Raw genomic sequence first — 27,954 nt, 5'->3', positions numbered from 1 at the left:
TGCACACTTTCCCTTAGCTGTGCTTTTGTGTTTTGTCAGAATTAATGAGAAAAGTTCCCTTGCCCTAGGGGTAATTAGTGTCCTTGGAGTTAAATAAGCTAATACTTAGACACCTCTGGCACAAGCAATTATGTTTGTGTATTGAATAATTGATTCAAAGAGGGGGGAAGGGCTGCTAATCAGATCTGAGCATAATGAATTGATTTAATTAACAGGGGAATCTGAGGGTCTCTGGGAACCGCGCGCACTTATTCCGTAGCAGGAGCGGGCGCAGCACATAAATTGGTAGAGAAAGGCAGTGTGAGTATGCTTTTAGCAGTTGTCAGGTCTGGAATTGGATTTCTTGAATATAGTTACAGTTTCGGAGCAAATTGAGAACGGGGAGAGAATTTCACAGCGCGGAGGGCTCTATCGTCTAGTCTAAGCGTTTGATACGAGTACAGTTAGATTCAGTAGATTTTACTGCTTTCCATTCTTTGTTTGCGTATGGAATTTACGAAGACCAACCAACATTGTTTTACGGGTGTAAATTGCAGTTTAGTCCGGAGAGGCAATTTTCTGTGTTTAGCAAGAGCAAACTGAGCGCGGGCACTTTCTTTCACGATACATTATATTATAAATTGCCTAGAATAACATTCAAACCAGCGTTCATGTTACAAAGGTTTCCGTTACTAACGCAGATACAAGCCAAGCGTTCGTGAATTTTCAGCTTGCTGAACACATAAGGACGATTCGGTCGCTGTTTCAAAGCTCATTTCTGAGAGAAGCCTTGTGCACACCGACTGGTGAAGCCTGCTAGAGCCGAGAACGGATCGTCTGGAGCCGGACTCCTCGTTCCTCAGGACGATGGTGTTGGACAAGGAAGAGAGTGAGTAACACCCCCGACGATGGGTATTTCATCTGGATGTCACATTGGAACAGTGTTTGTTTTTGTACTAGGTAGATAACCTAGCCTACCTCAGGATATAAGTTAACCCACATTCCCGTCTACGAAAGACACGTCTAGTAGACTTATTTGGATACCCGGTGATAATTATTAGCGTTTTTTTGTTGTCGTGAAGAACCTTGCTATTTTACTTCAATATCCATTATAAGTTCTCAGCACTCACATACATACGCCTATTTTATTTCTCAAAGACGACATGTCTTCTGCAATTTGGAGCTTTATGTGATGACTTCACATGATGGGCATTGCAACCTTAGCAACACAACGCGGCTGTAAAACATGGTACCACTTTCTCTCTGCCTAAAGTGCTCCTCGCATCCACTGAAGTTACCGAAGCACCTCTTTGACATCAGCACAGGATGGGAGATGCAATTCGAGTGCTTTTAACTTTATTGCAAATTATGGATAGCACCATGCAATGGGGATGGCAGTTTCCTTTCCTAATGCAATACCTGTCTATTTTGGAATAGGCTATGTAGGTTAATGAGCACGTAATCCCATACATTTTTACTTTAGAGCAAACCTGTCTCTTGGCGTTCTATTTTGTGTGTAAGTTGATATTTAGTAGCATATTTCATTAAAATAGATCAAGCTAACCAAAAACCTCAAACTTATAAGAAACTGTTGTGAAACTGGATCCCTTAACTTCTGTTATCAGTTTGTGTAGAAGTGCTATCCAAAGTAGTTTTTTCTATCACTTGTGTAGCTGATGTATGGTGATGTCTGTATTCTTAATAGGTAGGCTCCTTAATATCTTCTCTCTCAGCCTTCTAGGACCTAAAATAGGCTATTCTTGTCATATCTCAGAGAATACTGTGATCACACATTTGGTTTTAGCCAGAGCACCCCCCCCCCCAAAAGTAATGGCTTGCAATTGTGACCCATTATTTATGTTTGAAAATTGATATTTCATATCTCTTAGACGAGCATCCTTTCACTTACCCATCTAAAAACCAATAAAGGGATTGCAGTAGAAACATAAATTGGTCTGTCTAGCTGAATCCATGTTGTGCTAATGTACCCAGATTAACTCAACTGTAAATTGTTTCCTTTAGATGTCTGTCTTACTAAAAGTTCCCAATATGATTCAGATGCTTTTAACAACTATTGGCTAAGCAATATGGTAAATGTACAAGGTGATGCAAATGGCATTAGTGGGAAAGGATGCACAGGAGCATGTAATGCAGTCAATACTACATTAACTACTGATGCCCAATTACAGAACCAGGGAGAGTGGCTTTTAGGAGCATTAGGACTTGCAGAAAAGCTGAGATCACCTGCTGCTCATTGCCTAAAAGCTTCACCCTTTGCTTGCTGGGGCCGACAAACTGCACTGGCATTTTGGCAGGGATGGGGAGAGAGAGAGCTGCTTGGATCTGTGCTTTCCAATAGCTAGAGCAGGCTGTTAGTGATCCATTGGCTCAGAGACATTGCCTGCATTTTACAGTGTCCATACTAAGCATAAAGCCATTTAGCCTACTGTGTGTGTGGGCTACTTGGCAGTTCAGCATACTTCTTAAATTCTGCATATATTAGCCTACAGTAATGTGATAAGACCACCATGCAGCTTTAAGATCGTGTTTTCTGCCTTGAATCACATAAGTTGGAAACTTATTCTCATGAGGCCATTTTTTCTTAGGGAAAAAAGGACATGTTGAGTCTGTGACAGCCTGAGTTTTATTGAAACACTTTGGCTTTAACAGTGCTAAACTTGTGAATATGTGTGAAGTCTCTAGGAGGTCTGATGCCTCACAACGATCTAGGGAAATAACCAGACAGCTCTCTCTCTTCTAGAGAAAAGCTAATCTTGTTTCCCACTTTTCAAATCTCTTTTGAGAAAGTAGGATACAAATCAATTCCCTCTCCACCTATTTTTAAACACTCACACATTTTACATTCATGTTTTGACCTACTACAAGGCTCAACTTCACATTGACTTCCAGCTCCAGTGTAATAACTGGTTACTTAGAGTTGTAATGGAATTGATTGGATTAAAGGTCTTTACCATTTCCCCATGTAGGAGCTGTGTGTGTGTGTTGGCATTACATGTGAAAACAGTGATGGACTGGAACCACCTGCTCGTATCACTAACATGTAGTGCTATACCAAGTGGGTCGTGAATATCAACGAGGCTTTCTGTCCACCTCAGACATTCTGTCCCCCCCCCCATAAAACTGTATTGACAGATTAACCCAGTCTGAAAATATAGTACTTCTGGTATTCTGAAGATGTGTAGTGTGGAAGCACCACATCCTGAAATTACTTAATATGAATGTCTCTAGAAATGAATGGCACCACCTTCCCCAAATATTCAAGGTGAACATTTTATTTTTGCCCTCTAATATAAAGTTTCCAATTGACTTCTAATTCGAGTGGAAAAAAGCAAATCAGCCATTTTCTTTCCTTCAAGGTATTAGGAACTATCAGCTGCAGCAGAAATAATTGGGTCCTCATTGTAGACATGTCTTTGGCTGATCATTCGCACCACTGGGCTTTCTAAGAACCTGGGCTGAAGAGAACCTCCAATCCTAAAACCTGATGATAAATTCTTGGTTACTTTTGCACTTTAATTTATGACCCCGCGAGCAGCCTGTCCAATGAAATGTGTACATTCATAAAGCAAGGTTTTTCAAATGAATACAGAGACGTGATCTGTCAGCTACTGTAATAAAACTTGGGCTTCAGGCTCCGATTTTTATTTTGAAATAATAAGAATTGCTTCATTCTTTACCCGGAGTTACCATAGTAATTCTGTCTTGTAGCTATGTCATATTGATTTAGAAAGTGGACAGTTATTTTATGTTATTCCCTTTCTGCGGTTTGATTTCTAATTTCCAGTTGGAGATTACTTTCATACATTTCTTAAGTCGTTTCACTTTTTCTCCTCAGGAATGTAATTTTCTCTCTTGTATTTGCTATTTTTTTCAGCTTATTGGCTTGTTCTTACTCTAAATTAAACTTGCCAATTTCAAATATTGAAATTGCATCTGTATCCTTTGCCCTGGGCTCTAAACAATGTTACAAGTTATTTCAACATTTCATATTGTGTGGTCACATCTCGTTATTAAGATGGTTTATCATGCCACCTGCTTCCTTATTGGAACACATCTCTTCTCTTTCACTTGAATACCTTCCCAGTCCAGTGGGGATACCACTGGCGTACCAGTGGACAACTGTCTGGTAAACCGTGCTTGGTCAAATATGTCTTGCCATTCTACTATTGTAAACCTGAATGATTTGTTATTATCACTAATGAAGACATGTTTTGCAATGGCTCATACGGACAAACAGGCCATGTACAGTTTACAAAAGGATATAATATCATTCATACAACAGTTATAACTCAATTACAATGTATGAACTCCAATGTGACGTAGGCATGGAAAACATACCACACCTCTCACTCACTACTTGTGCCCTCTACACTCTATGCATACACTCCTATACTGCCATAACTGTTCTCTCTATCTGTTCAATATGCAACACGACACTTCAACAAAAATATTAACTTCCAACATACTGAATTTGATGTCAGTAAATTTATTTTCACCATTTTAAGCAGTGAGTGCTTGATTCTGTGTGATCTACTATGATCTTGCATACACACAGTTCTCACCAGACCCAATGATGTCTCCCACCCCAAACCAGATCCCTATCAGACTTGTGTTTCACATCAGTGACTGCAGAAGATGCATGTCCTTTCCCATAATATCAGTGGAGCGCAAAGGGCTGAATGGGGACTGAGACACGTGTAAGCAAGATCCTAGTGCACCCACCTTCCTCTGGTGCAAATGGCTGCTCTCATCAGAGAGGCACACTAACTCAATGATGCACTCCTGAGCTCTTCGAGCATCCTTTTATCATATCCAAAGGCCACATGCTCTCACGTTATATTACAACTTCTCACAACTAAGATCCATTTTCCATATGCATCATGGAAGAAAGAGTGACAATGTCTATGTTTCCGTTGTCGTTAGAAATTCTTCTCAACCTGCACTTCACAACATCCACCTCTGTTTTATTCACACTAGTGCGTGGTGGAGGGGGTGCAAAACGATGTCAGTAAACACGGAATTCTCTAAAGCTCCAAGGATGCTTACTCCATCACTTCAACGTTACACAGAAAACCTTTTTAGATGAATGATTGTTTTAGACCAACTTTTATGACATCTCAAAACGACCTTATTTCTCACCTTGAGTCTTGAGATGAATGCAGACATGCTCAGCATTCAGACATAGCCCTTCTAGTAATTTAATAGGATCTCGATGTCATAAACCCCCAAAGTTCCAGAATGGGGTGAAAATGGCAGCCATATTGATCTGGGAGAAATCCCAACCAGGAAAGAATGCCAGTAGATACATAATCCAGATTTTACTTATGCAGGAAAATTAAAGTAAGGTGTGATGTATCAGAAGTTGTATAATGGAATTATTGTCGACCTAAAATATTGTCATATAATTACTATGTTTATTGGTTTTATAACACATTTCTATATAAATAACCTCTAAAATACAGTGTACACAACATTATGAACACATTCCTAATATTGCATTGCATGTCCTTTTGCCCTCAGAACAGCCTCAACTTGTCAGGGCATGGACTCTACAAGGTGTGAAAGCATTCCACTGGGATGCTGGCCTATGACTCAATGCTTCCCACAGTTGTCAAGTTGGCTGGATATCCTCTGGGTGGTGAACATTCTTGATACACACAGGAAACTGTTGCGTGTGAAAAACCCAGCAGCGTTGCAGTTCTTGACACACTCAAACCGCTGCGCCTGGCACCTTCCAAAGGCACTTAAATATTTTCTTGCCCAGTCACCCTCTGAATGGCACACATACACAATCCATGTCTCAATTGTCTTAAAAATCCTTCTTTAATCTGTCTCCTCCCCTTCATCTACACTGATTGAAGTGGATTTAACAAGTGACATCAATAAGGGATCATATCTTTCACTTGGATTCACCTTGTCAGTCTGTCATGGAAAAAGCACGTGTTCCTAATGTTTTGTACACTCAAGTGTAAATGTAAACAGACCATAAATGTCTCTATTTTAGTTTTCTTGGATAGCTGTGTTTGTCGCTTTGCTCCATCTTGGCCAGGTTGCAGTTGTAAATGAGAACTTGTTCTCAACTGGCCTACCTGGTTAAATAAAGGTGAAATAAAAAATCATAAGGTTAATGTCCATTCTAGTATTGTAAATCCTAATTCTAAGACCGAGGTAATGCAGACACGCTCAGTGTTCAGACAGAGGTAATGCCCCAGTCATACATGCTTACTGACCTTTGATTCATACACAAGCAGTGTTATTCTGCTTCACATTGTGGTATTTTGAAATCTCTGGTGTCTCAAGTAGCCCTGCAGCAGGAGCCTAATAGTACATACTGTGCATGCTCTGCTGAGAGAGGCTATACAGTTCCATATTGATGATTTTACAGTTGGTGGTTTTTAATTGACTTTCTCTGGTCTTTAAAGTATATACTATTCTCCTGACTTGTGTGGTTATAGCAGGAATCACTCACTTCTCACCGCAAGGCTGAGATGCCTCGTCTGAGGTGGACTTCTCTTGCACAGATACAAATGGTCATTGAGGCGCATGCATGCATACGTCATTACGAAAACACACATCTCTCTGCCATGCTAAAGCAAGTTGTTACACTCTTCTCCATGACATTACAGCTCTTCTCACATGTATTTATTGACCTATTTGCCTCATCTCCCTTCCCATCCTCTCTCTGGTTGCACTTGGTCATTCTGCAGTGTTCATTTCAGGAACTATTTAACTTTGAAAAGACAGCGCTGCTATGATCTTGTTTTTTGGGTTGTGTGTGTGAGTGTGGTGACTCAATTATGGCTCAGGTACTGCTTCTCAGTTGAGGATGTGAGTTCAATTTGGCATTCTGATGAGGGAGGTGCTTTAATGTTTTGGGACATTTTAGCTTCTGAAAACGGTAACCCTTCAGACGTGCTCCTTTAAAGGTGTTGCTGTACTGATACCATTTTTATAATGAAAGATGTGCAGCACTTTTGGCTGCCTCACATTTTAGGTAAATTCTGAAGGATAAGGTGGAGTCATGCAGTGAGTAGAGGACAGGCTAAAGAACAACCACTTCCAACAGAAGTACTTAAGATCTTAAAGGCAGATATCCTTTTATTTTCTGTTCAGGCAACTAAAGTTTTTTTCACTTTCAAGTACCCTCAAATAAAGGCTGTGATACTAATCGTTTTAAATGTAAAGCCTATAAGTGACTATTGTTGGCCAAAACAATATGTCACATAAATGTATTCAGGTCAAGCACTTCAGAGAAATAAACTCTACAGTACACCAGTCTACATAGAAATGGAGGGCAATGCTACTTAAAACACAACAGAGACAAATAGCAAACAGCATAGTGCTTGCTGAGAACCAACAATCTCCGATTGGTTGACCTTCAATAAATCAAATGTTGAATAACTAATTAAAGGCTGTGATTGCAGGTTTATTTTCCCCTCCTGAAAGCGGGGAGATTGGGCAGCGGGTATTGAAGTTGAGGATTTAATCATTGCTGACAATGAGTTTGCCTACACAACCACAGTTTGATCCATTAGACGCGAGTGGCAGCTGAGATCCATGCACACTTACTATTGTGGTCGGCTTTAATTGAAATTGGTAACTGAGTGTGGAACATAATAACCCCCTACGTCTATTCACGTACACACACATACACACAGACATAACGGATGCGCACAAGCATGCTCGCGCACACACCCATCCTCTCTTGCAGGCAAGGTTTTTCTGTCCCGTAACACCAACATGTGACAGATTCCCCTGGACTAGACAACCCAATAATGGAGTAGCCATTTCATTTAACTCAAGAGTTGTGCTAGGTTTTTAAAAATGGCATTGAAGAATAAAGACCAGAATGGCAGGCGTAATGCATCTAAGACGTCTACTGTGATGCAACATTGGCTATTACAAAGACATCTGGAGAAGCTAATATCAATAACTCCTACAGCATTCCTAGCCTGCAAACACACCACCGCAGTAGGTCAAGGGCCTTGCCTAATGCAAACCCTATCATCAGTGTGTGGACTGTCAATGGCGACCACCCTGGCTTGGTTCCCCTTACAATCCCGGGGCCTTTGAGGGCCTAGACTCCTGCCGTACATCTAACCTGGCGCATTATTGACCCCATAAGGAGACAGAGCCATGGTGAAGGAGTGAGGGCTGCTTAAATGACGTTGGAGGCCCGTTCCCCCAAACAACTGCCCCCTGTGGCGTATTCTCATTATTCAACATTAAACGCCCCACATGGCTCACCACAGTGTGGGGTTCTTTTTTCCCTCCGTTTTCGACTCACCGCGGACGCTGAATGGCACACCTGTCTCCTGGCATATCCTTTGAAATAATAAGTGTGCTGTAATTGCAGGGGAGTGGGGATTTCATACATCACTTCCTGACCTTGGGAGTGACACAAACTTTAGAGGCTACATTTATGCCTCCTGAATGCATTTTTAATGTGGGCTAAAATGTGTTTGGGCATTATTCCGTGCCGGATGGCGGAAAGCATCTGTGACAGTGCTAATGGTTACATTTTGCCAGGAATCATGAAGTGGCAGATACGATTGTCCCCTTTATCAAACTCTGAAAAGATCTGGTTGGAGAATAGATGGATTTATCGCCTTATTCAAATGCTAATGCAATCGGTGAAAAAATGAATTGAATTCACACATATGAAGATGCATTCATTATCCGGGTTATTGACAGCTTCGCTGGCAGTCACCCTAATGGAACTGTGGTGAAGTAGATGGCTCAGAGCTAGCCTGAAAGAGGCTCAGTTAACAGACATTGAGTTAGCAGATTCAGAGAACTAGCCAAACAGAGGGTGAGTTAGCATGCTAAAAGAGGTTGATTTAGCAGCAGGCTAATAGGGGAAAGGGGGATACCTAGTCAGTTGCACAACTGAATGCATTCAAACAAAATGTGTCTTCCGCATTTAACCCAACCCCTCTGAATCAGAGAGGTTTGGGCAGGCTGCCTTAATCAACATCCATATCATCAGCGCCCGGGGATCAGTTGTTGGGGGTTAATTGCCTTGCTCAAGGGTAGAACGATAGATTTTTCCACCTTGCCGGCTTGGGGATTCAAACCAGCGACCTTTCGGTTACTGGTCCAACACTCTTAACCACTAGGCTACCTGCCACCTTTCAGAGGTTGCCTATCAAGGTAGCTTCTAGAGGTTGAGTTAGCAGCAGGCTCAGAGAGCTAGCCTAACTGAGCGCTAAAAACAAACTGACACTGCAGGCCCTCAACAGAACCGGCCTAACAGTTGATTGGCTGGATACAAGGTCAGACACCTCCCCCTCCTCACTCTCCAAGCCTCAGATTGTTCCCCTGATCTTTCTTCTTCAGATGTTCTTGGAGCTAACCCTGCATAATGAGGGTTAGGAGCGATGGGCGTTTCTCTATTTTATTCTCTCTTTTGAGTGAGGGCTGTCGACAGCTCACCTTCCAAAGCTGTAATCTCACCATGCTTGCGAACAACCAAGTGTTGGAACAAGTTGGCTTCTGTAATAACTTGGAAACCCTGCCGGTTTCTCATCTCAAAATATGCAGTAATGAATATAATTAGAAAGCTGTTGCATATCTCTGATACATTTCTTTTAATTAACCCCATGTGAATACATTTAAAATAATAGGGGGTGAAAGTGTTGGGAAAAAACAACCTAATGAAGTTCTGTTAATTGGGATTGTTTCTGCAGCCAAACCACCGTGAGTTAGGGCCACCAGGAGCTAACAAATCGTGCTGTAAGCATCCCTGCCTCCACAGAAAAGGGCCCATGCTGACTTCAAGTGTAAGAAATGCACCTCTGACGTGATGGAAATGACCGGCGGCCTGGAGAAAAGGCAGCCCTGTTCCAGGCCACTCTACTGAGACTCCCCACACCGCGCTTGAAGCCGGGCCAGTGTTATTGCAGCCCTAATGCGGTCGCCTCATTTGGAGCGGATCAGGAGTAATTATGGTGGGGAAAGTGGCTGCCGACCACGGGGGTCAGGACACTTGTAACGTGAAAAGAGCAATTATTTCAGGAGACAAAACTCTCCCTTATCCCGGGCAGGGCCAGGGTCAATGCAAGGGACGGCTAGGCTCCGTTTCACCGGGGCTTATTAGCCACTGCAAAGTTTGCCAGTGTGCATCTCGTTAATGAACAGTCCCCTCCTCATCGGCACCAGGCCCTGCTCTACCCCACTTACCGGGGCTGTTAATTATGTCATAATCAGAGCATGCAAGCCCAGCAAGCACTTCTCACAGACCCAAGCATTCATAACACAACCGTCTGGAAATGTGGCTGTACTGTAGTATACTGTAAGAGATCACACCCAGACAGAACCCACAGGACTAGTCTAAAACATGCTGAATATAACACCATGTGTCATTGACTGCATGGGCCTGTGAACGACTACTGCGTGTGTTTTTTCTGTCTTGGAGCGATATGCTCCAACTGCGGAGGGAAATATGAATCCTACAAAGTCTTGATTATGCTTATCATTTTGAATGCACTCATTTGTCTCCTTTCAGCTGGCCTATATTCCAGCTGATATTATGACCAGATGTCTTGTGTTTTGTCTTGGCAATAGAGGAGAATTGGTGTCTACAGGCTCAATTACAGTAATGATGTGAGCTGATTGAAAGGGGCTGATTCATGCAGACAACGGCAGGACATCTGCCTGAGATCCCCATTAACCTCCATGGCGGCTGCCTCGGCCCTGTCTGGGACAACATTCTATTCTGGATTGCCATGGCCACAGCGTTTACAGTGAGAGAGGGAACACAAAAGCCTGGGTTTACAGCTTCAGCCTCTTCCAAGCCACTGCAATATTCACCGGAAATTCTACTTGAGCAACGCCACCACTGGTTAAGGAGCTCAAATGGTTAGGCTACACCAACAGGACTGAACATTGCTTTTACCAACCCAGAATCTAGGATTTCATTTTGCCCACTCAACATAGAAGAAAGAAATGCCTAGTAATAAACACTAGATTATAATGACTGAATTGAAATGCTGTCCAAGAGAGCATGGTTCATTTTCCCATACAGAGTTGATCTGTTAGATGGTTTCTAAAGCCTATCATATCCTTATTGAGCAATGCTTAAACGGGAATCAGTGTATAGATTCATAGTGCCTGATTTAATGTGTCTGTCTGATGTCTTCTGCAGGAGTCAGTGAGTCACAGAGGAGATGATGAACACCGTTGTTTCACTTGAATGCAGTTGTTAGTAATGTAGCATGTCATTTCTCGGGGCATCTCTCAGCGTCTGTCATTGCGGTTACCAGTCTCTTATTTACTGCAGTGAGCTGAGAGCAGTAATTATACGGGCCCCAGAGATGAGGTCCACTCAGCCCAGCCTCCCCAGAGGCAAGCTGCTGCCTGAGTGATGCAATTCAACCCCCTTCCCTCCGCAGGAACCTAGGGAGCCTGCGTCACATCAAGGTGTCACTCCACCTAATTGATGAAATGTATTTAATTCCAGAGAGTGATCCCACCCACCAGGTAGTGATGTACTGTACACATTTCTATTCAGACGTGCTTATTTAACAGATTAGCATGCAACCAGATGTATGATAGGAGAAGGATAAAAGAGGATCGGAGGGCAAATCATCCCCTCTCTCTCTCTCCATCACTCCTTGTCTAATCTGAGGATGTGCCATGCAGATGTGATAATTGCATTTCAATGCTTTAAAACGTTTCCTTGAGTGCACCGAACAGCTTATTTCCCTTTTAAAACCTTAAATACATCAAAAGGGTTACCACATAGATTTTATTTTTAGATAGCGGTAAAAACTGATCTTGAAATGGGCTTACATAGAAATCGGATGCTATCTCTATAATGGAAAGTACATGGTCTGACCGTTTCAATGAAGAGGAAAAAAACATAACTCTACATATTCTTAAGCGATAAGGTCTTTAAAAAAGAAGAGGGGTGGAAAAAGACTGAGATGACAGCCCTTAAACCAAGTATTAATGGCAAATTCATTTCTTTCTCAGGGAAAATATTTGGCAAGGTGAGAGCTCCCTCTTTAAAAGACAAATGCATTCCCTGTTGGAATATGAATCATGGTCTAGCAAGGTGTTTTTTGGGACATCAAACGACACGGGAAGGTCAGTGGCACTTGTATCTGTTAAATGGATTGGATTAAGTGGAGGCTGCCTCTTCGGCTGCTGCCATTTCCTTTTATAATGTAACTTTTTGTTCTCTGAGAGGCGGCAGGCTGGGAAGGTGCTGTTCCACTCAGGGATTTCACATGGTACTAAGTGTGGTGACAGGTGCAAAAAATGATTCTCCTGGTATTAAGGAAATTGACATGACATTTGTTTTATACATTCATTTATTCTGTCACTACTCTTTGTTTAGGAAATGCTGCATGCAGTGTAACTACTACTGGAGATTTCTGAGGCTGTTTTGGTAGATGACATCAAGCATGTGTTTCTTCCCTGAGACAGCAGGATCTGTGCAGTAAGCATCCTGGCTTCCTCATGTATCCCAGACTTTTCCTCTGTTCAGGCATCACTCTCAGGCCCATAGAGGGAGCACTGTGTACATGGTGGTGGGGAGGAGTGTCCGACTCACTGCAGTTTCAAGTCTGGGTTAGGGAATAGAACATTGCCACATTGATGTTAAGGATGTCTCAACATAGGTAGAGCTCCAAAGAGGCCGGAACAGGGGACGTGCTGTACAGTCATTCCATAGAAGGGGTTAAACCCCCTCCTTTGCAGAGTTGATGTAAAACACACATGTTATGTAACAGGGTGGGTAGATGGTAAGTGGGGGCGGTGGTCTAAACCAATTATGAGTGGTTCTCTGGAGGTGGGGAACGACCTTTGTGTATAATTAGTTCTCTTATTTAAAGCAAAGATTTTGAGTAGAATAACTAATTAGCTGTCATAAAAGGCAAATTAAAGATTTTTGTGTGATCCCTGAGGGAATTGAGGAAACCCGATTTTTGTTTTGCTATGCGCATGCACAAACCGCACACACACACACACACACACACACACACACACACACACACACACACACACAGCACTCTCCTCATTAAGACTGTTTTTAGTTCTGTGGAAGGCTGACAGGCGAGCACTGTTGGCATACATGCAGAGAGCTCCTCTAACAAGCCATGAGATGCAGGTAGAACAGACCATCAATTTGAAGCTTTTTAGCTTCATTTACACTCAACATTGGTATTTATAGCAGGCTTTGTGATCCTAATGCGCTAGCTTCAAGGGGCCCGTTTTGGGGAGGGAGGAGGTGAGGGAGCTGGAGGGTAGCAGAACACTAATTGATGGTTCCCATCACCAGCGCTGGACCAATTAGCCTCCCCTTTCCACTTGTGATAAAGAAATGGGACGAAGGCTGAATACCACCAGAGATCTTATTCACATACAAACCAAAGCCATCAATTTAACTAACAAGCTCACCCTTTCCCTTAAGGGGAGATGCTAATTATATTACATTCACAGTATTACTGATGGTCAGAAATTGCTGAACAAATCTGGATCCAATAAGGGGTGTGTGTGACAGAGACAGGAACATGTGCTTCGGTATTCAGACGAACAAAGTACTTTGTGACAAAGTGCTGAGGTTTTTGTGCGGGGGAAAAAACTACATGCTCAGAGGAGAATCAGGGGCATTGGGTGATACACTGCCTAGCTACCAGCAGAGGCTCTGTTTATCATGGAAATAACTACTGTGGTTCCAGTGAAACTACAGGGTGGCTGCTCAACACCACTGACATCCAAACACAACTACAGAGGACATCAACACACACATTAGAGCGGTACTGTCCTGTAACGGCCATCTCTCTGACAAATATACCGTAGGCCAATAGCAACTGCCTTTACTAGAACACAACACCTCAACAACAGATCACACCTCCGAGGATAAAGACAAAACATCTAGAAAATGTACTGAAGTTATATAAAAGCTATGAAATTCAAAGAAAGCCTCACAGCATACCATGTCTTTAAACCATCGGGCATTTGCCGTTTTATTGGCACCCACATACAAAGCGATGGCCGTCCTCCCTCCCTGTGACGCAGGCTGCGTCCGGTTTTTGAGAGAAATGTGTTTTGAAAGCAGAGAGGCGAGTGGTGGCCGTCGTGTGTTCTATTAGACAGATCAATAGCTCAGTGTGTGAGAGTGTCTTAAGAGCTGTTGTCCTGTGCTTTCAGCTGTGGCAGACCTGTTAGTGCTACGGAGGGGTGCCGCCTGCCACTGCCTCTGTACCAGCAGTGGCCTGAGGGGGGCTTTTAGTCCAAACACAAATGTCAGCCACACATAGACTATTAGTGTTTAGTGCAGTTATTAAATGGACTTTATTTGTCCTTTAGGAGGCTAAAAGGCACACTTAAAGGGGACCTGCGTGACAGCGGGGCAATTTGCGGGTTTAGTTACTCAGGCTCGCTCGTTGCTGACACATGAGTACAGATAAGTGTAAAAGAAGGAAAGGCTGTAATGCAGCGAGCGTGGTGTGTGTCTGTGTGAGTGCGCGCTGAGAGGCACTTAGGCCATAACATATCTCACTGGGGTCTGCGAGCAGCGTTCATGTGGTCAGAGGCGTTTTAAAAGGTTAATGTTAATCTATACCAAACAAAGCCCATGAGAAGCTTTTACAGCTGTGGACAGTTCAGAGCAATGAGCGCTGATGAAATGGTAGGTGACTAACATAATATACAGCATGCTGTAAATACCACGGTAAGCAATGTGACTCTGTTACGAGTACAGCTTCAAAAAACACTAGGCCTGCCTGCGTAGTATGTCCCTGTTGCATTGTATGTGGTTTACCTGGTGTAATATAACATCTGTTTCCATGGGAGCAGCAAGTGGAGTGAATGTAGTCCAATGTGACCTGTGTGCCTATCTGAACGGAAGAGTGTTAATGCATATGAAGCAGAGAGGCAGTGCACTTTCTCGTGAGGCTCTTCTGCCTCCAGACGCTGCAGCAGCAGCCTTATCAAAAAGAGAACATGAAAAGTCACTGGTGTTCCTGGGCAGTGAATCACGCCGCGGCGTATGTCTCCTTATCGCTACAGGTGTGCCGATGCTCTCCGTCCAGCCCAAAGGGAAACAGAAGGGGTGCGCTGGCTGCAATCGCAAGATTAAAGACCGCTACCTGCTCAAGGCCCTGGACAAATACTGGCACGAGGACTGTCTGAAATGTGCCTGCTGCGACTGTCGCCTGGGGGAGGTGGGCTCCACCCTCTACACGAAAGCCAACCTCATCCTCTGTCGCAGGGACTACCTGAGGTAAGAGAAGCCACAGTCAGTCGCCCCTCATAGAACAGAAAGGCCGCGCCCCACCTAGGGCTGTGTCATTAAAGTGCTCTCTCTCTCTCTCTCTCTCTCACTACCGCTAGTGTAGCGCCACCATGAATGTCTATGAACCTGCCTCTCACTAGAACTCTCTAATTTGGGTCCATTTGTATGTGAACCCTTTTATTTATTTATTTTATTTTTTATTTTTTTTCTCCAAGCTTTTAGTAGACATTTCCTCCCAGGCTGTTTTAGTAGATCAAGCGCCTGTTTGTTCCTCATTATAGGATATCGATGCTGACTAGATGTGTGTCAATTAAGCCTGAATCCCATTATGCTCATGTGCTGACTCTCCCCAGGCTCTGATCTGAAGCCTTGGGAAGGCAGAGCAGAAAGTTTCCAGTTCCATGTTTGTTTGTTTGTTTTAGCTCAATTTTTATTTTTTCTGTTTCAATCTTTTTGTTGCTTGTTTACATGAACACAGCACTCTCCCCTCGCGGTACAGACCTGGTTTCAGTAACAGTAGAGATGGGTTATGTTGTGTTCTGGGAAGACTCCAGGCAGGCTAGCTTCAACCTCAGTGTCTGTGGCTCAATGTTTTCCCCCTGTACCCTGCCATCTGCTTGCTAAATTAAACATGATCATTTTCTGGGCGTTAAGTCACATTCTCTGGGGCTTCCGAATGAGATCCTACCATTTATCCCTGAGACCATCCCCTGGGGGCCAGCCTAGAGACCTTGCTGCCCCTGGCCTCTCCCTGTCTTTCCCCTCCCTCTCCCACCCTGCCCTACCAGCAGGTCCCAACCGAGAGGGGCTTAGGAGCTGGGCGTTGAGAGGAGCCATTACCATCCATCAGCTCCCACCAAGATTTAATGCTGTTAAGATGCAGTGAGAGGTTCACTAAGACTGCTGCTGCCCCCGGAAGGGGCAGATGGTGCAGATGAGGTCATAATAAACGGAGCAAATGACAAGAGAAGGCAGAAATTATTAAGCCAAGAGTGGCGCTTTTGACATGGTTAAATATGATCCCTTAAAAGGGCCGGCTTCTCCATCTGATTGATTTCTCCTCCCATTATGAAGGCCTTATCGTGGACATCAGCTCCCTGATGAAAATGTGTTCCTATGGCGCAGGTCAGAAGCGGCTAACTGGCCTGACAGGCAGCTCTGCAGAAAGCAAACTCAAAGCAAGACCAGGGCAGAGAAGTGAGAGGGGGAAGAAAATGAGGGGCAGAGGGGGCTAGAATGAGAGGGAGGAAGCAAGGGAGAAAGATGGGCTTTCTGTGTTTCTGCCTGGACCCTGATGGCCTAATGAAATCCAGCCCACTCGTCTGCTCTTCAGCCTGAGACGAATGCATGCCACTTAATGGCTGGAGATGTTTGAGATTAATTCTATTATGGAACAAATTAAAAACGTCCCCTTTCTCAGCAGCGAGGGAAGGGACAGTTTTAGAGCTCATAGTTTTTAAAGTAGGTGACACAGGCTCCATACGGCCTTGTAATCCCCTCACAGAGCCCCCGTCCTGCACGGAGCGAGGAACTCTTCCCCTCACCTTCATTAATGAAGTGGAATCCTCCTGTATGGAGCTGCAGTTCATTAGGGACATGCAGCCAGGGTGGATCAAACACTATTTATTTCCCTGGGTTTGGAGCCCTGCCATGCGCACATTAATTATGATAGGAGCTCCGTCTGTGTTCGTCCTTCAGGAGCACCGGTAACATCTTGTGCACCCCCCCAGCCCCCCGCTCTCCCCTGCCTGGCCTGCCAGCAGCGTCTTCTAAAACCTCAGATCAGAAGTTTCTGAATCCACTTGACATTCTATTCCCTCCGTTGTAAAAGGCTGGGTTGGTTTAATAGCAGTTTTACCACACTTTCATTATCACGGAGAACAATAGATTAATTAGGTGTTTAATTTTTGTCTGGGACTCAGGATCTGGCGACCTCGCCAAAGAAGGTTGACAAGCCAGTCATGCTTTTGATCGGCCAAACCCCAAGCCTGACATCGTTTATCTTCTAACTGACAAATATTTTAGGGGGAACAGACTGTTTCAGTCATCTACTTATCAAAGTAGAGCGCTTTTAATTGAAATGTTAAAAGCACTTTTTTTCAAGCTAATGGACATTGTAAGTTATGCTGTACCAACCGCACTGCAATGGAAGTAGATATTAATAAGATGTTTTGATGACAGTTTCTGTGGATGTATTCATGTATGTCAAACCTCTCTGCCACCCACAAGAGAGGGAGAGAAAGACTTAGAGGAAAAAATATATAAACTAAGTAAAAAAAGAAATGTCCTCTCACTGTTAACTGCATTTATTTTCAGCAAACTTGTGAAAATATTTGTATGAACATAAGATTCAACAACTGAGACATAAACTGAACAAGTTCCACAGACATGTGACTAACAGAAATGGAATAATGACGTTTCTTTTTTTCTTTTTATATGTATATATATATACACTGCTCAAAAAAATAAAGGGAACACTTAAACAACACAATGTAACTCCAAGTCAATCACACTTCTGTGAAATCAAACTGTCCACTTAGGAAGCAACACTGATTGACAATACATTTCACATACTGTTGTGCAAATGGAATAGGCAACAGGTGGAAATTATAGGCAATTAGCAAGACACCCCCACTAAAGGAGTGGTTCTGCAGGTGGTGACCACAGACCACTTCTCAGTTCCTATGCTTCCTGGCGGATGTTTTGGTCACTTTTGAATGCTGGCGGTGCTTTCACTCTAGTGGTAGCATGAGACGGAGTCTACAACCCACACAAGTGGCTCAGGTAGTGCAGCTCATCCAGGATGGCACATCAATGCGAGCTGTGGCAAGAAGGTTTGCTGTGTCTGTCAGCGTAGTGTCCAGAGCATGGAAGCGCTACCAGGAGACAGGCCTGTACATCAGGCCATAGGAGGGCAACAACCCATCAGCAGGACCGCTACCTCCGCCTTTGTGCAAGGAGGAGCAGGAGGAGCACTGCCAGAGCCCTGCAAAATGACCTCCAGCAGGCCACAAATGTGCATGTGTCTGCTCAAACGGTCAGAAACAGACTCCATGAGGGTGGTATGAGGGCCCGACGTCCACAGGTGGGGGTTGTGCTTACAGCCCAACACGGTGCAGGACGTTTGGCATTTGCCAGAGAACACCAAGATTGGCAAATTCGCCACTGGCGCCCCGTGCTCTTCACAGATGAAAGCAGGTTCACACTGAGCACGTGACAGACGTGACAGAGTCTGGAGACGCCGTGGAGAACGTTCTGCTGCCTGCAACATCCTCCAGCATGACCGGTTTGGCGGTGGGTCAGTCATGGTGTGGGGTGGCATTTCTTTGGGGGGCCGCACAGCCCTCCATGTGCTCGCCAGAGGTAGCCTGACTGCCATTAGGTACCGAGATGAGATCCTCAGACCCCTTGTGAGACCATATGCTGGTGCGGTTGGCGCTGGGTTCCTCCTAATGCAAGACAATGCTAGACCTCATGTGGCTGGAGTGTGTCAGCAGTTCCTGCAAGAGGAAGACATTGATGCTATGGACTGGCCCGCCCGTTCCCCAGACCTGAATCCAATTGAGCACATCTGGGACATCATGTCTCGCTCCATCCACCAACGCCACGTTGCACCACAGACTGTCCAGGAGTTGGCGGATGCTTTAGTCCAGGTCTGGGAGGAGATCCCTCAGGGGACCATCCGCCACCTCATCAGGAGCATGCCCAGGCGTTGTAGGGAGGTCATACAGGCACGTGGAGGCCACACACACTACTGAGCCTCATTTTGACTTGTTTTAAGGACATTACATCAAAGTTGGATCAGCCTGTAGTGTGGTTTTCCACTTTAATTTTGAGTGTGACTCCAAATCCAGACCTCCATGGGTTGATAAATTGGATTTCCATTGATTTATTTTTGTGCGATTTTGTTGTCAGCACATTCAACTATGTAAAGAAAAAAGTATTTAATAAGATTATTTCATTCATTCAGATCTAGGATGTGTTATTTTAGTGTTCCCTTTATTTTTTTGAGCAGTGTATATATATATGTGTGTGTGTGTGTGTGTGTGTGTGTGTGTGTGTGTGTGTGTGTGTGTGTGTGTGTGTATATATATATATATACATATATATACATACATACATACATACATATACACACACACACAGTTGAATTCGAAGTTCATATACACCTTAGCCAAATGCATTTAAACAAACATTTTCACAATTCTTGACATTTAATCCTAGTAGAAATTCCCTGTTTTAGGTCAGTTAGGATCCCCACTTTATTTTAATGTGAAATGTCAGAATAATAGTAGAGTGATTTATTCCAGCTTTTATTTCATTACATTTTAGTCATTTCGCAGACACTCTTATCCAGAGCAACTTACAGTAGTGAATGCATACATTTCATACACTTTTTTTCTATGTACTGGTCCCCCGTGGGAATCGAACCCACAACCCTTGCAAACACCATGCTCTACCAACTGAGCCACACGGGACCTTTCATCACATTCCCTGTGGGTCAGACATTTACATGCACTCAATTAGTATTTGGTAGCGTTGCCTTTAAATTGTTTAACTTGGGTCAAACGTTTCAGGTAGCCTTCCACAAGCTTCCCACAATAAGTTGGGTGAATTTTGGCCCATTCCTCCTGACAGAGCTGGTGTAACTGAGTCAGGTTTGTAGGCCTCCTTGCTTGCACACACTTTTTCAGTTCTGCCCACATATTTTCTAAAGGATTGAGGTCAGGGCTTTGTGATGGCCACTCCAATACCTTGACTTTGTTGTCCTTAAGCCATTTTGCCACAACTTTGGAAGTATGCTTGGGGTCATTGTCCATTTGGAAGACCCATTTATACGACCAAGCTTTAACTTCCTGACTGATGTCTTGAGATGTTACTTCAATATATCCACATAATTTTCCTGCCTCATGATGCCATCTATTTTGTGAAGTGCACCAGTCCCTCCTGCAGCAAAGCACCCCCACAACATGATGCTGCCACCCCCGTGCTTCACGGTTGGGATGGTGTTCTTCAGCTTGCAAGCATCCCCCTTTTTCCTCCAAACATAACGATGGTCATTATGGCCAAACAGTTCTATTTTTGTTTCATCAGACCAGAGAACATTTCTTCAAAAAGTACGATCTTTTTCCCCATGTGCAGTTGCAAACTATGGTCTGGCTTTTTTATGGCGGTTTTGGAGCAGTGGCTTCTTCCTTGCTGAGCGGCCTTTCAGGTTATGTCGATATAAGACTTGTTTTACTGTGGATATAGATACTTTTGTACCTGTTTCCTCCAGCATCTTCACAAGGTCCTTTACTGTTGTTCTGGGATTTGCAGTTTTCACACCAGAGTACGTTCATCTCTAGGAGACAGAACGTGTCTCTTTCCTGAGCGGTATGACGGCTGCGTGGTCCCATGGTGTTAATACTCGCATACTATTATTTGTACAGCTGAACGTGATGCCTTCAGACATTTGGAAATTGCTCCCAAGGATGAACCAGACTTGTGGAGGTCCACATTTTTTTTTCTATCTATCTAATAAAAGTTATTTCCTCAAATAAAGTAGTCAAATTTTCTGGCAACATTAATCTATATAGAAAGATACAACTGTTGAGGAAGGTCAAAACATGCCTTACATGCATTAATACAGTAGCTCTCCTTTCTATGAAATCGGACAAACTGTAAATGGAGCGGGTGAATCTCAGAGCTTAGAACAGAGTAGAAGACTTGAAGAGCTCAAGTCCAATCTCAATGAAACAGAAGACATGCAGATGATGCCGGCATGCAGGGGGAGAGTTTGAAGTTAGCGAAGCAGCAAGTTCAAACAGCTAAAGAAAGCACACCTGTCTCCAGATCCAAAAATCACACAATAACTGAAGGAGTGGAACAATGGAGGAGAGGCTCTTTAACTTTAATGGCAGTTCATTTTGTTTCAACCAGTGGAAGAAAATGACTTCCATTATAAACTATTTTGTTTTCTTATTTTCTCTCTTAACGCTGCAGTGTTTTCTCAATCTTGGCAGTGAACAGTTCAAATCTGCCTTTTTGTTAATATGCATTTATTTTTTATGGCATTCTGTTGAGGATTGTTTCAAATTTCAGTTAACTTTTCAATTATTTGACAATCATACTCTATGCTATTGTATGGATTGAATAGATATGCCGTGACAGGTCATTTCACACTAAGACAGAGAATATGAAAGTGGAAAGTCACTGGAAAGTCCCACTAAACGGCCTCCCCATGGTAATGGCTGGTTTCACTTTATCTTACAAATGGGATGGATTTTGAAGCTATATAATGTGGGTGACCTTTCAAATGAGTATTTGTAACTCTCTAATCCACTTAAATGAACCATTATTTTAAGCTGGGCCCTTTCTGTGCTTCAAACCCTGCCTAAAAAATGATGACTTCTTAACAAACTAGGATTGGCTGTAGTGAGGGGCAATGTAGTCTACCCTCAAATTTTCCACAGCATTCATACTGCACTTCAATGGACAAACTGGAAAAATTGTATTCATGTTGAAATAATTTGTATACCAGTTATGAGGATATTGACTTTTCTTAATCCTAACAGACAAGAAAATGGAACTGCATTGTTGGAATTCAGCAGAAAATATTCTATGATTTGTAATCATTCTTAAAAGAACTCAAATCTCTACTGTATGGTGAATCGCCATTAAGGTGTTGCGATCCTCATTCTCACCCAGCTCTCCCTAGTGCTATGCATGCTGGTCTCTGTAGTCCCTATTCCACATGAGCCCTCCCACTAAATGGTCAGCACAGCGTCTCAATCTATTACTTAAAGTGCGCTGCAGTCCCTATATCAACCACAGAGCCCAGGGCCCACGCCGCCATAACACTGAAACATAACCTACATGATGGCTTTACATCACTGACATGTCCCCTGGGAGGCATACAACACTGCATATAATAAAGCATCCATATTCACAGGGCCAGTCAAGTAGCAGGTCAGCACACACACAGAAGGACAGACTAGGTCTGAGTCAGACCACAGAGATCATAACAGCCTGGTTTAGTTTGAGCTAGAACTGATGCAGATGCTGATAATAACAGAATCAATACAGAAGACTGAGTCCTTTTCATCTTTTTTTTTAAAGAGGAAAGAAATCACTAATATAACATACATAAATCTAAAAGCCTTGACAACAATAATTTTACCAAGTGGGTTTGAGCAGCAGCACCTCGTCTGGGTGGCATGGAAAGCTCAGGGTTCCAGAGGTCTATATCAACACTCTTTACTGGAACAGTAACCAGTTCTAACAATGACTTTGTTCAACACCTCGTATCTATTAGAACCAAACAGCTCTGTCTCGCTCTCTTTCTCCTAGTCTAAGGCACCAGCAGCAGTCCTCTCCTCTGGGGCAGTGTGCTCTAATTAGACCCTGGGTCTGCTGGAGGGATATGTTTTCTGTGACAAGGGGAGAGCAACCGACAGAGACTAATATGGAGAGGGGATACCAACTTTTGACTATTCTCTCCGTCTGAGTCTCTGAGCCCACAACTTTGGGAAAGTGTTTAACATACTGTCAGAGTGGCAATCTGCTGTCGCCTGCCTGATCCCCTTTCACAAAGCTGTGGCACTGTCCCCTTTTCCTGCCTGCAAAATGTACAACGCTATCTGATCCAAAATCTTCAAATTAAACATAAGGGCAGGCGCTTGGAAAATGTGACTAGGGTCTGCAGGCTCCGGAGTGGAGTTGCCTTTGCTTTGCTTTGAGGAGAAAGATCTACACCAGTGCCTCTTGCTCTGCTTGTGACCTTCATCGTTTGCCTCCTATCTAATAAGCTTAAACAAACAGCAGTGAAATGTGAGTTGTGCGTCTGTTCAGTGTAATGCCGAACATCTAGTTACCTCTCCAAGGTCTCCCCGCCATTCTCCCAGGCAGTCTCTGAATGAAACAGAGGGGGATCAAGGCAGTATCCTTGTAACATGAATCTTTTGAATGTTTGACTACATTATAGAATTTAGCCTCTTGTGTAAAATCCAGCTGGCTTTGGTTGGAGCAAGTCTCATTAGGTACTTTGGTTTTAAAATAAGAGCACTTTCAACAGTTCAATTGGTTGCCTCAGACCTGTTTCCATTGCTTTCGCTATGTGCTAGGAGAAAGGCTTTGAAGAAGGGGATTAGAACCATGTGATCATTTTAATTAGATCATTAGCAAAGAATTAACATCTAGGTTTGTAGCCCTCATTAACAAAAAATATCAAGTGTGTGCCAAGATAGATTTGTGTATTACATGAGATGTTTTCGAGTTTGTCTGTTTTTCACCGTTCTTTCAGGGGTTTTTTTTCTTGGCTTTTACTTTTTGTTCGCTCCTCTGTTGCATGAAGGCTAAGGAAGGTACGTTAATCTTTGTCTGTATTCTCTCTCTCTCTTCCAGGCTCTTTGGTACAACAGGGAACTGCGCTGCCTGCAGTAAACTGATCCCAGCCTTTGAAATGGTGATGAGAGCCAGAGATAATGTTTACCATTTGGACTGTTTTGCCTGTCAGCTTTGTAACCAGAGGTAAGGAGAGCGAGAGCTCACAACTGTGTCGTGAGATTGCCTTTTTCAAATATGTAATGCTGTTCTAAAATGGCCATTAGCTCAAACTAGTTAGCCATTTAACAAAAAACCTGCCTCTTGAGGTGCAACAGATCTGTTTTGGGGTCAGTAAAACTTAACTCAGACTGTCTGGGTAAAACCTTTTTTTTTGTCTTGTCTGTCTTCCCATTTTGAAAGCACACACGTGCTGCATTTCATTAGCAACACTCTGTTAATTATTTTCTATGTTGACCCTGCCATTAGTTTGTCCTTGTTTTGTAACTAGAAACAACTGGGATTATAAACTCGAGGGGAACAAAATTTGCTCATGTATCAAAAGTGGTACAGCTGCCAGACCAATGCCAAGGCTGATCACACTCACAACACTCTCAATGCTTTAGTTGAAAGGTTCACTTTAAGCCACAGCAATAGACCTCCAAGAGGCCACTCTACAGGAACATGCCTCACTAGTTTGGGTACCACACTACAGGGTAGTGGAATTAAACAGACCAAATTATGTTTTTTTCTATATATATTTTATAAATACTGTATGCTATTCAGTCCAGAAATGACCTCTCCTCACTTCTGAGCTCTACACTATTACATCCATACATACTCTCCTCACAATACAATGCAACAATCCCATAACAGTGCCACACAGAGAACACTCTGCTAAACATGGGGCATTGTGACCCTCTCCATCCATACAGCACAAGCACATTAACCTTCCACAGGGATGAGTCAGTAACCATGGTGAGCACCTGGCTGGGGTATGGGAATGCTGGCTGCAGCCAGTCATAGGGCCAGGCTTTACTGGCTCACTGATGCCATTGCCCCTCTGCCAGCCCTCAGCCTGCCTAACACATTACTGTAGCCCAGCCTGATAAGCAGCCCTTCCATCAGTACGGCTGCTCTTATCTTCACTCATTCTGTCTAGGGAGCTGTGTGTCGTACAGTAAATAAGCACCACCATTTAAAGGATGCCCCTGAACAAGTCAGTTTGTTCTTAACTGTTACCCGGTAGGCCGTCATTGTAAATAAGAGTTTGTTCTTAACTGGCTTGCCTAGTTAAATAAAGGTTAAATATAAATCAAAGGCCTACTTGGGTGAGCGTTTTTTTTTTCTTCAATTGACTTGAAATCTAGAGACAAAGATTCATACAAGTTGGCACCCAAACTGGTGTATGGAAAGCTCGCCCTGTGGCAGGGTTTCCTTGGAAACCAGTGTGGTGCTTTTCTTGTTTGCCAAGCCTGCTTTCATTGGACGCCAGTCCTCTTGTCCGAATGCTTTGAAATTATTATTTAAAAAAAACAATTATCTACTTGTATTTGAAGCCACACCTTCAGTGACAATCAGAGGGGCCTTTGAATCACACAAAAGGAACAATGGCATTTGCAAACAAGCGACGTCGCCAAACGGGTACAATCAAAGCCCAGAGAGCAGCCATGGCCATCGCCTTTAACGGCTGATCTCAATCAACCACATTCTTCTCCTAGAGCAATGCTGTCAACACAAATAACTCTGTCATATCGTCCCCTACTAATCTCCTTTGTCTCCCCACGTTGTCCTCTTTTTTTAATTTTCTTTTTATTAATGCTTTGCCTTTGTGTTTTCCTGGCTGGCAGGTTTTGTGTGGGGGACAAGTTTTTCCTTAAGAACAACATGATTCTGTGTCAGATGGACTATGAGGAGGGCCAGCTGAACGGCAGCTTTGAGACGCAGGTTCAATAGCCGGGCCCAGTGGCAGCGACCAGGACCCTCGGCCCGCCGTACTTACACATGATGCCATGGATGTTCTGCTACACTTGGGAAGAGGAGCGTCTGTCTGCTTGCCTGCAATACTTTTTAAATAGCCCTTTATCAGTCCATAAGGACTCTATTGTAAATGTACTACTTTTTGCCCCTCCCCTTCCCACCCCAACACTGAGCAGTTACAAGTTTTGATGTACAGTTGTGCCTGCTTAGCTGAGCACTGTATTGCTTGTTTGTTTTTGTGACGTTTGTTTTGGGTTTGTTTATTCTTTTCCCCTTTCGGGAACGTTTCCTTGGAGGGTATGTACAGTCTGTTTTCTCTGTATATATAAACTGGAACATTTATTTTATGAAATGTAATGCAATTTTATTACTAGTGTGAATTAAAGATTCTTAAATGTTCATAGTGAGTTTTTTTTGTTCGTATACCAAAACCAAAGTTGTTTGAGGAGGCTGGCCCATGTGTTGATATATCATTATCATCTCAAACCACAGAGCTGTAAAATAGCCTTGTGAGGGAAAACATTTTTTTTTTAAGTGATGGAGAAAAAATGAAGTTTTATTACATTTTGCAAAGAGTGCTGATGGAATTAGAAATGCTGTTTCAAATGAACTAAATAAGATTTTATTTGGAATAAAATAATGACTTCTCCAGACTGTGTTGTTGTACTGAGTGTGCAGGTGTCATGAAAGAAGCAGTGTTTGGATGAGAACACAGAGAGGGAGAGCGAGAGAGAGTCTGCACCCACTGAATCATGCCTCGCTAATTGCCATCTGATTATGAGTGTGAATTGGCTGGGAAATGAAATGCACCAGCAAATTACAAATTAGATAAATGCTCATTGCATTTGAGTTTATTCTAACTAGATGTGGAGCTGCAATAACCAATTTAGGTTGGTGGCACCGTCACTTTATCTGAGGGGAGAAGGCAAGGAGCAAAACGCAAGACTTTGTTATATCATTATTTTATTATGAAATAGAATTGTGTATATACAATGTAGTATTCTGGAATGATATAGTTTTATTAGTTAATACTGTATTAGCAAAAAAGATCACTTGAAACTATCAGATAGAAAGTAACCAAAAATGTGAGACATTGTATAGGATGCAATGTTTGAGACCTAAAATAAGGCCCTTTCCACTTTAAGGGAGAATTATGAGTGAAAGCAAAGCTTGCCTTGAACATATGGGGTATTAAAAGAGAGCGGAGCATATTCAACAGATCTGAATAGCTTTTATGTACAAAGGCATTGCAATTAAGGGATTGCTACTTAGGTGATACAATCCTTTGTCGTACTACTTTTGATTTTCATCGGTTGGTGGTAATTCTTGTTTCTATGGGCTCAGAGCCACAGGAGACCTGCTTTGCAGTGTTTCTGCCATTTAAAGCAATTCGCTTCATCCTGAGCAAAAATTGTGAGGAAACCAGTTGGGGTCTTTGAGCATATTGAAATTTCATTTAAGCATGTCTAACACCTTGGGTAAGAAAAAATATATATAAAACAAAGTTTATTTTAATGGACTCTGTTACTTACCGCAAAAACCTTTAACAATGTTTTTCAAAAGTTAAAAGGAAACAGGTAAATAAAGGGAACAAACATGTCTTTTGTTTTTTTTTGCTGTTAAGGCAAGTATTAAAAACTCCAGAAATAAAATTCAATGTATTCATATATTTTTTGTAGACCTATATTCTAAATGTACAGCATTAAAAAATGGATTCCTTTTGAGTTCAAATCTGTCTCTCAGGCAGTCGCCTGCCACAAGGACATCACATGTTTTGATAGTGATGTCAGAGCTCTCAGCTCAGAGTGAACACCAGTCCTGTCGTTAGTGGGACTTAACAAGTCTGGGACACGCTATAGCATATAGCCTCGCTTCCTAGTTCCTACCACCACATGCAGTAACAGTACTGTACATAGAGATGATATAAAACCTGTGCTCACCCAAACATTCACATAATCAAGTATCATATAAACAAATGTGATACCTCAACATAAACCCAGAACTAAGACACACACTGCACACTGAGTCACAAGGCATAGAGCTGGTCCGTGTCTGGTCAGTGCAACACCCAAATGGAGCAATCAGTGTAATCATAATAAAGAAGGTAAGGCTTTTAATGGCAGTAATTAACATGCTGGAGGTTTTTACAGGTGCACACAGAGAGCACTGTGTGTTAGGGGTATACATGAGGGTGACTGTGGGCAAGACAGCGTGTGACTGGAACTGTCAAGGTTATGGGAAAGGCAGAGAACAATTGACAAATGATCATAAACTTTTAATGTTTCTCCTCCACCTGCATAGCTGTGGCATTTCCAGTTGGACGTGGGGAACACATGTAAACTGAACTTTCCAGTTTCTGCAGGATGCACACAACTCCTATTCAGCACACCCCCAGTCTTCAATTTCCTCTCTGCTTATGCGACTGG

At 43.0% G+C, this 27,954-nt stretch overlaps 1 protein-coding gene across 1 annotated transcript; it reads left to right on the top strand.

Moving 5' to 3' along the window:
- Positions 1–13: 13 nt before the first annotated feature.
- Positions 14–26,179, top strand: LOC115203243 (rhombotin-1). The gene is made up of 4 exons (XM_029767760.1): positions 14–868; positions 15,019–15,232; positions 23,630–23,755; positions 25,399–26,179. The coding sequence occupies exons 1-4, from the start codon at positions 847–849 to the stop codon at positions 25,502–25,504; spliced, it is 468 nt and encodes a 155-aa protein (XP_029623620.1). The 5' UTR covers positions 14–846; the 3' UTR covers positions 25,505–26,179.
- Positions 26,180–27,954: the final 1,775 nt, after the last annotated feature.

Source organism: Salmo trutta, chromosome 12, assembly GCF_901001165.1.
Source record: "Salmo trutta chromosome 12, fSalTru1.1, whole genome shotgun sequence".
Classification (NCBI taxonomy): Eukaryota; Metazoa; Chordata; class Actinopteri; order Salmoniformes; family Salmonidae; genus Salmo; species Salmo trutta.
Note: the sequence above shows the minus strand (reverse complement) of the source record. Positions and strands in the feature narration are given on the sequence as shown.

Bases quoted from the DNA above. Each gene is read 5' to 3' on its own strand.
- LOC115203243 (XM_029767760.1), top strand. From the start codon at position 847: ATGGTGTTGGACAAGGAAGAGA. The intron at 15,233-23,629 runs GTAAGAGAAGCC...TCTCTCTTCCAG, and splicing joins TGTCGCAGGGACTACCTGAG to GCTCTTTGGTACAACAGGGA. The intron at 23,756-25,398 runs GTAAGGAGAGCG...CCTGGCTGGCAG, and splicing joins TGTCAGCTTTGTAACCAGAG to GTTTTGTGTGGGGGACAAGT.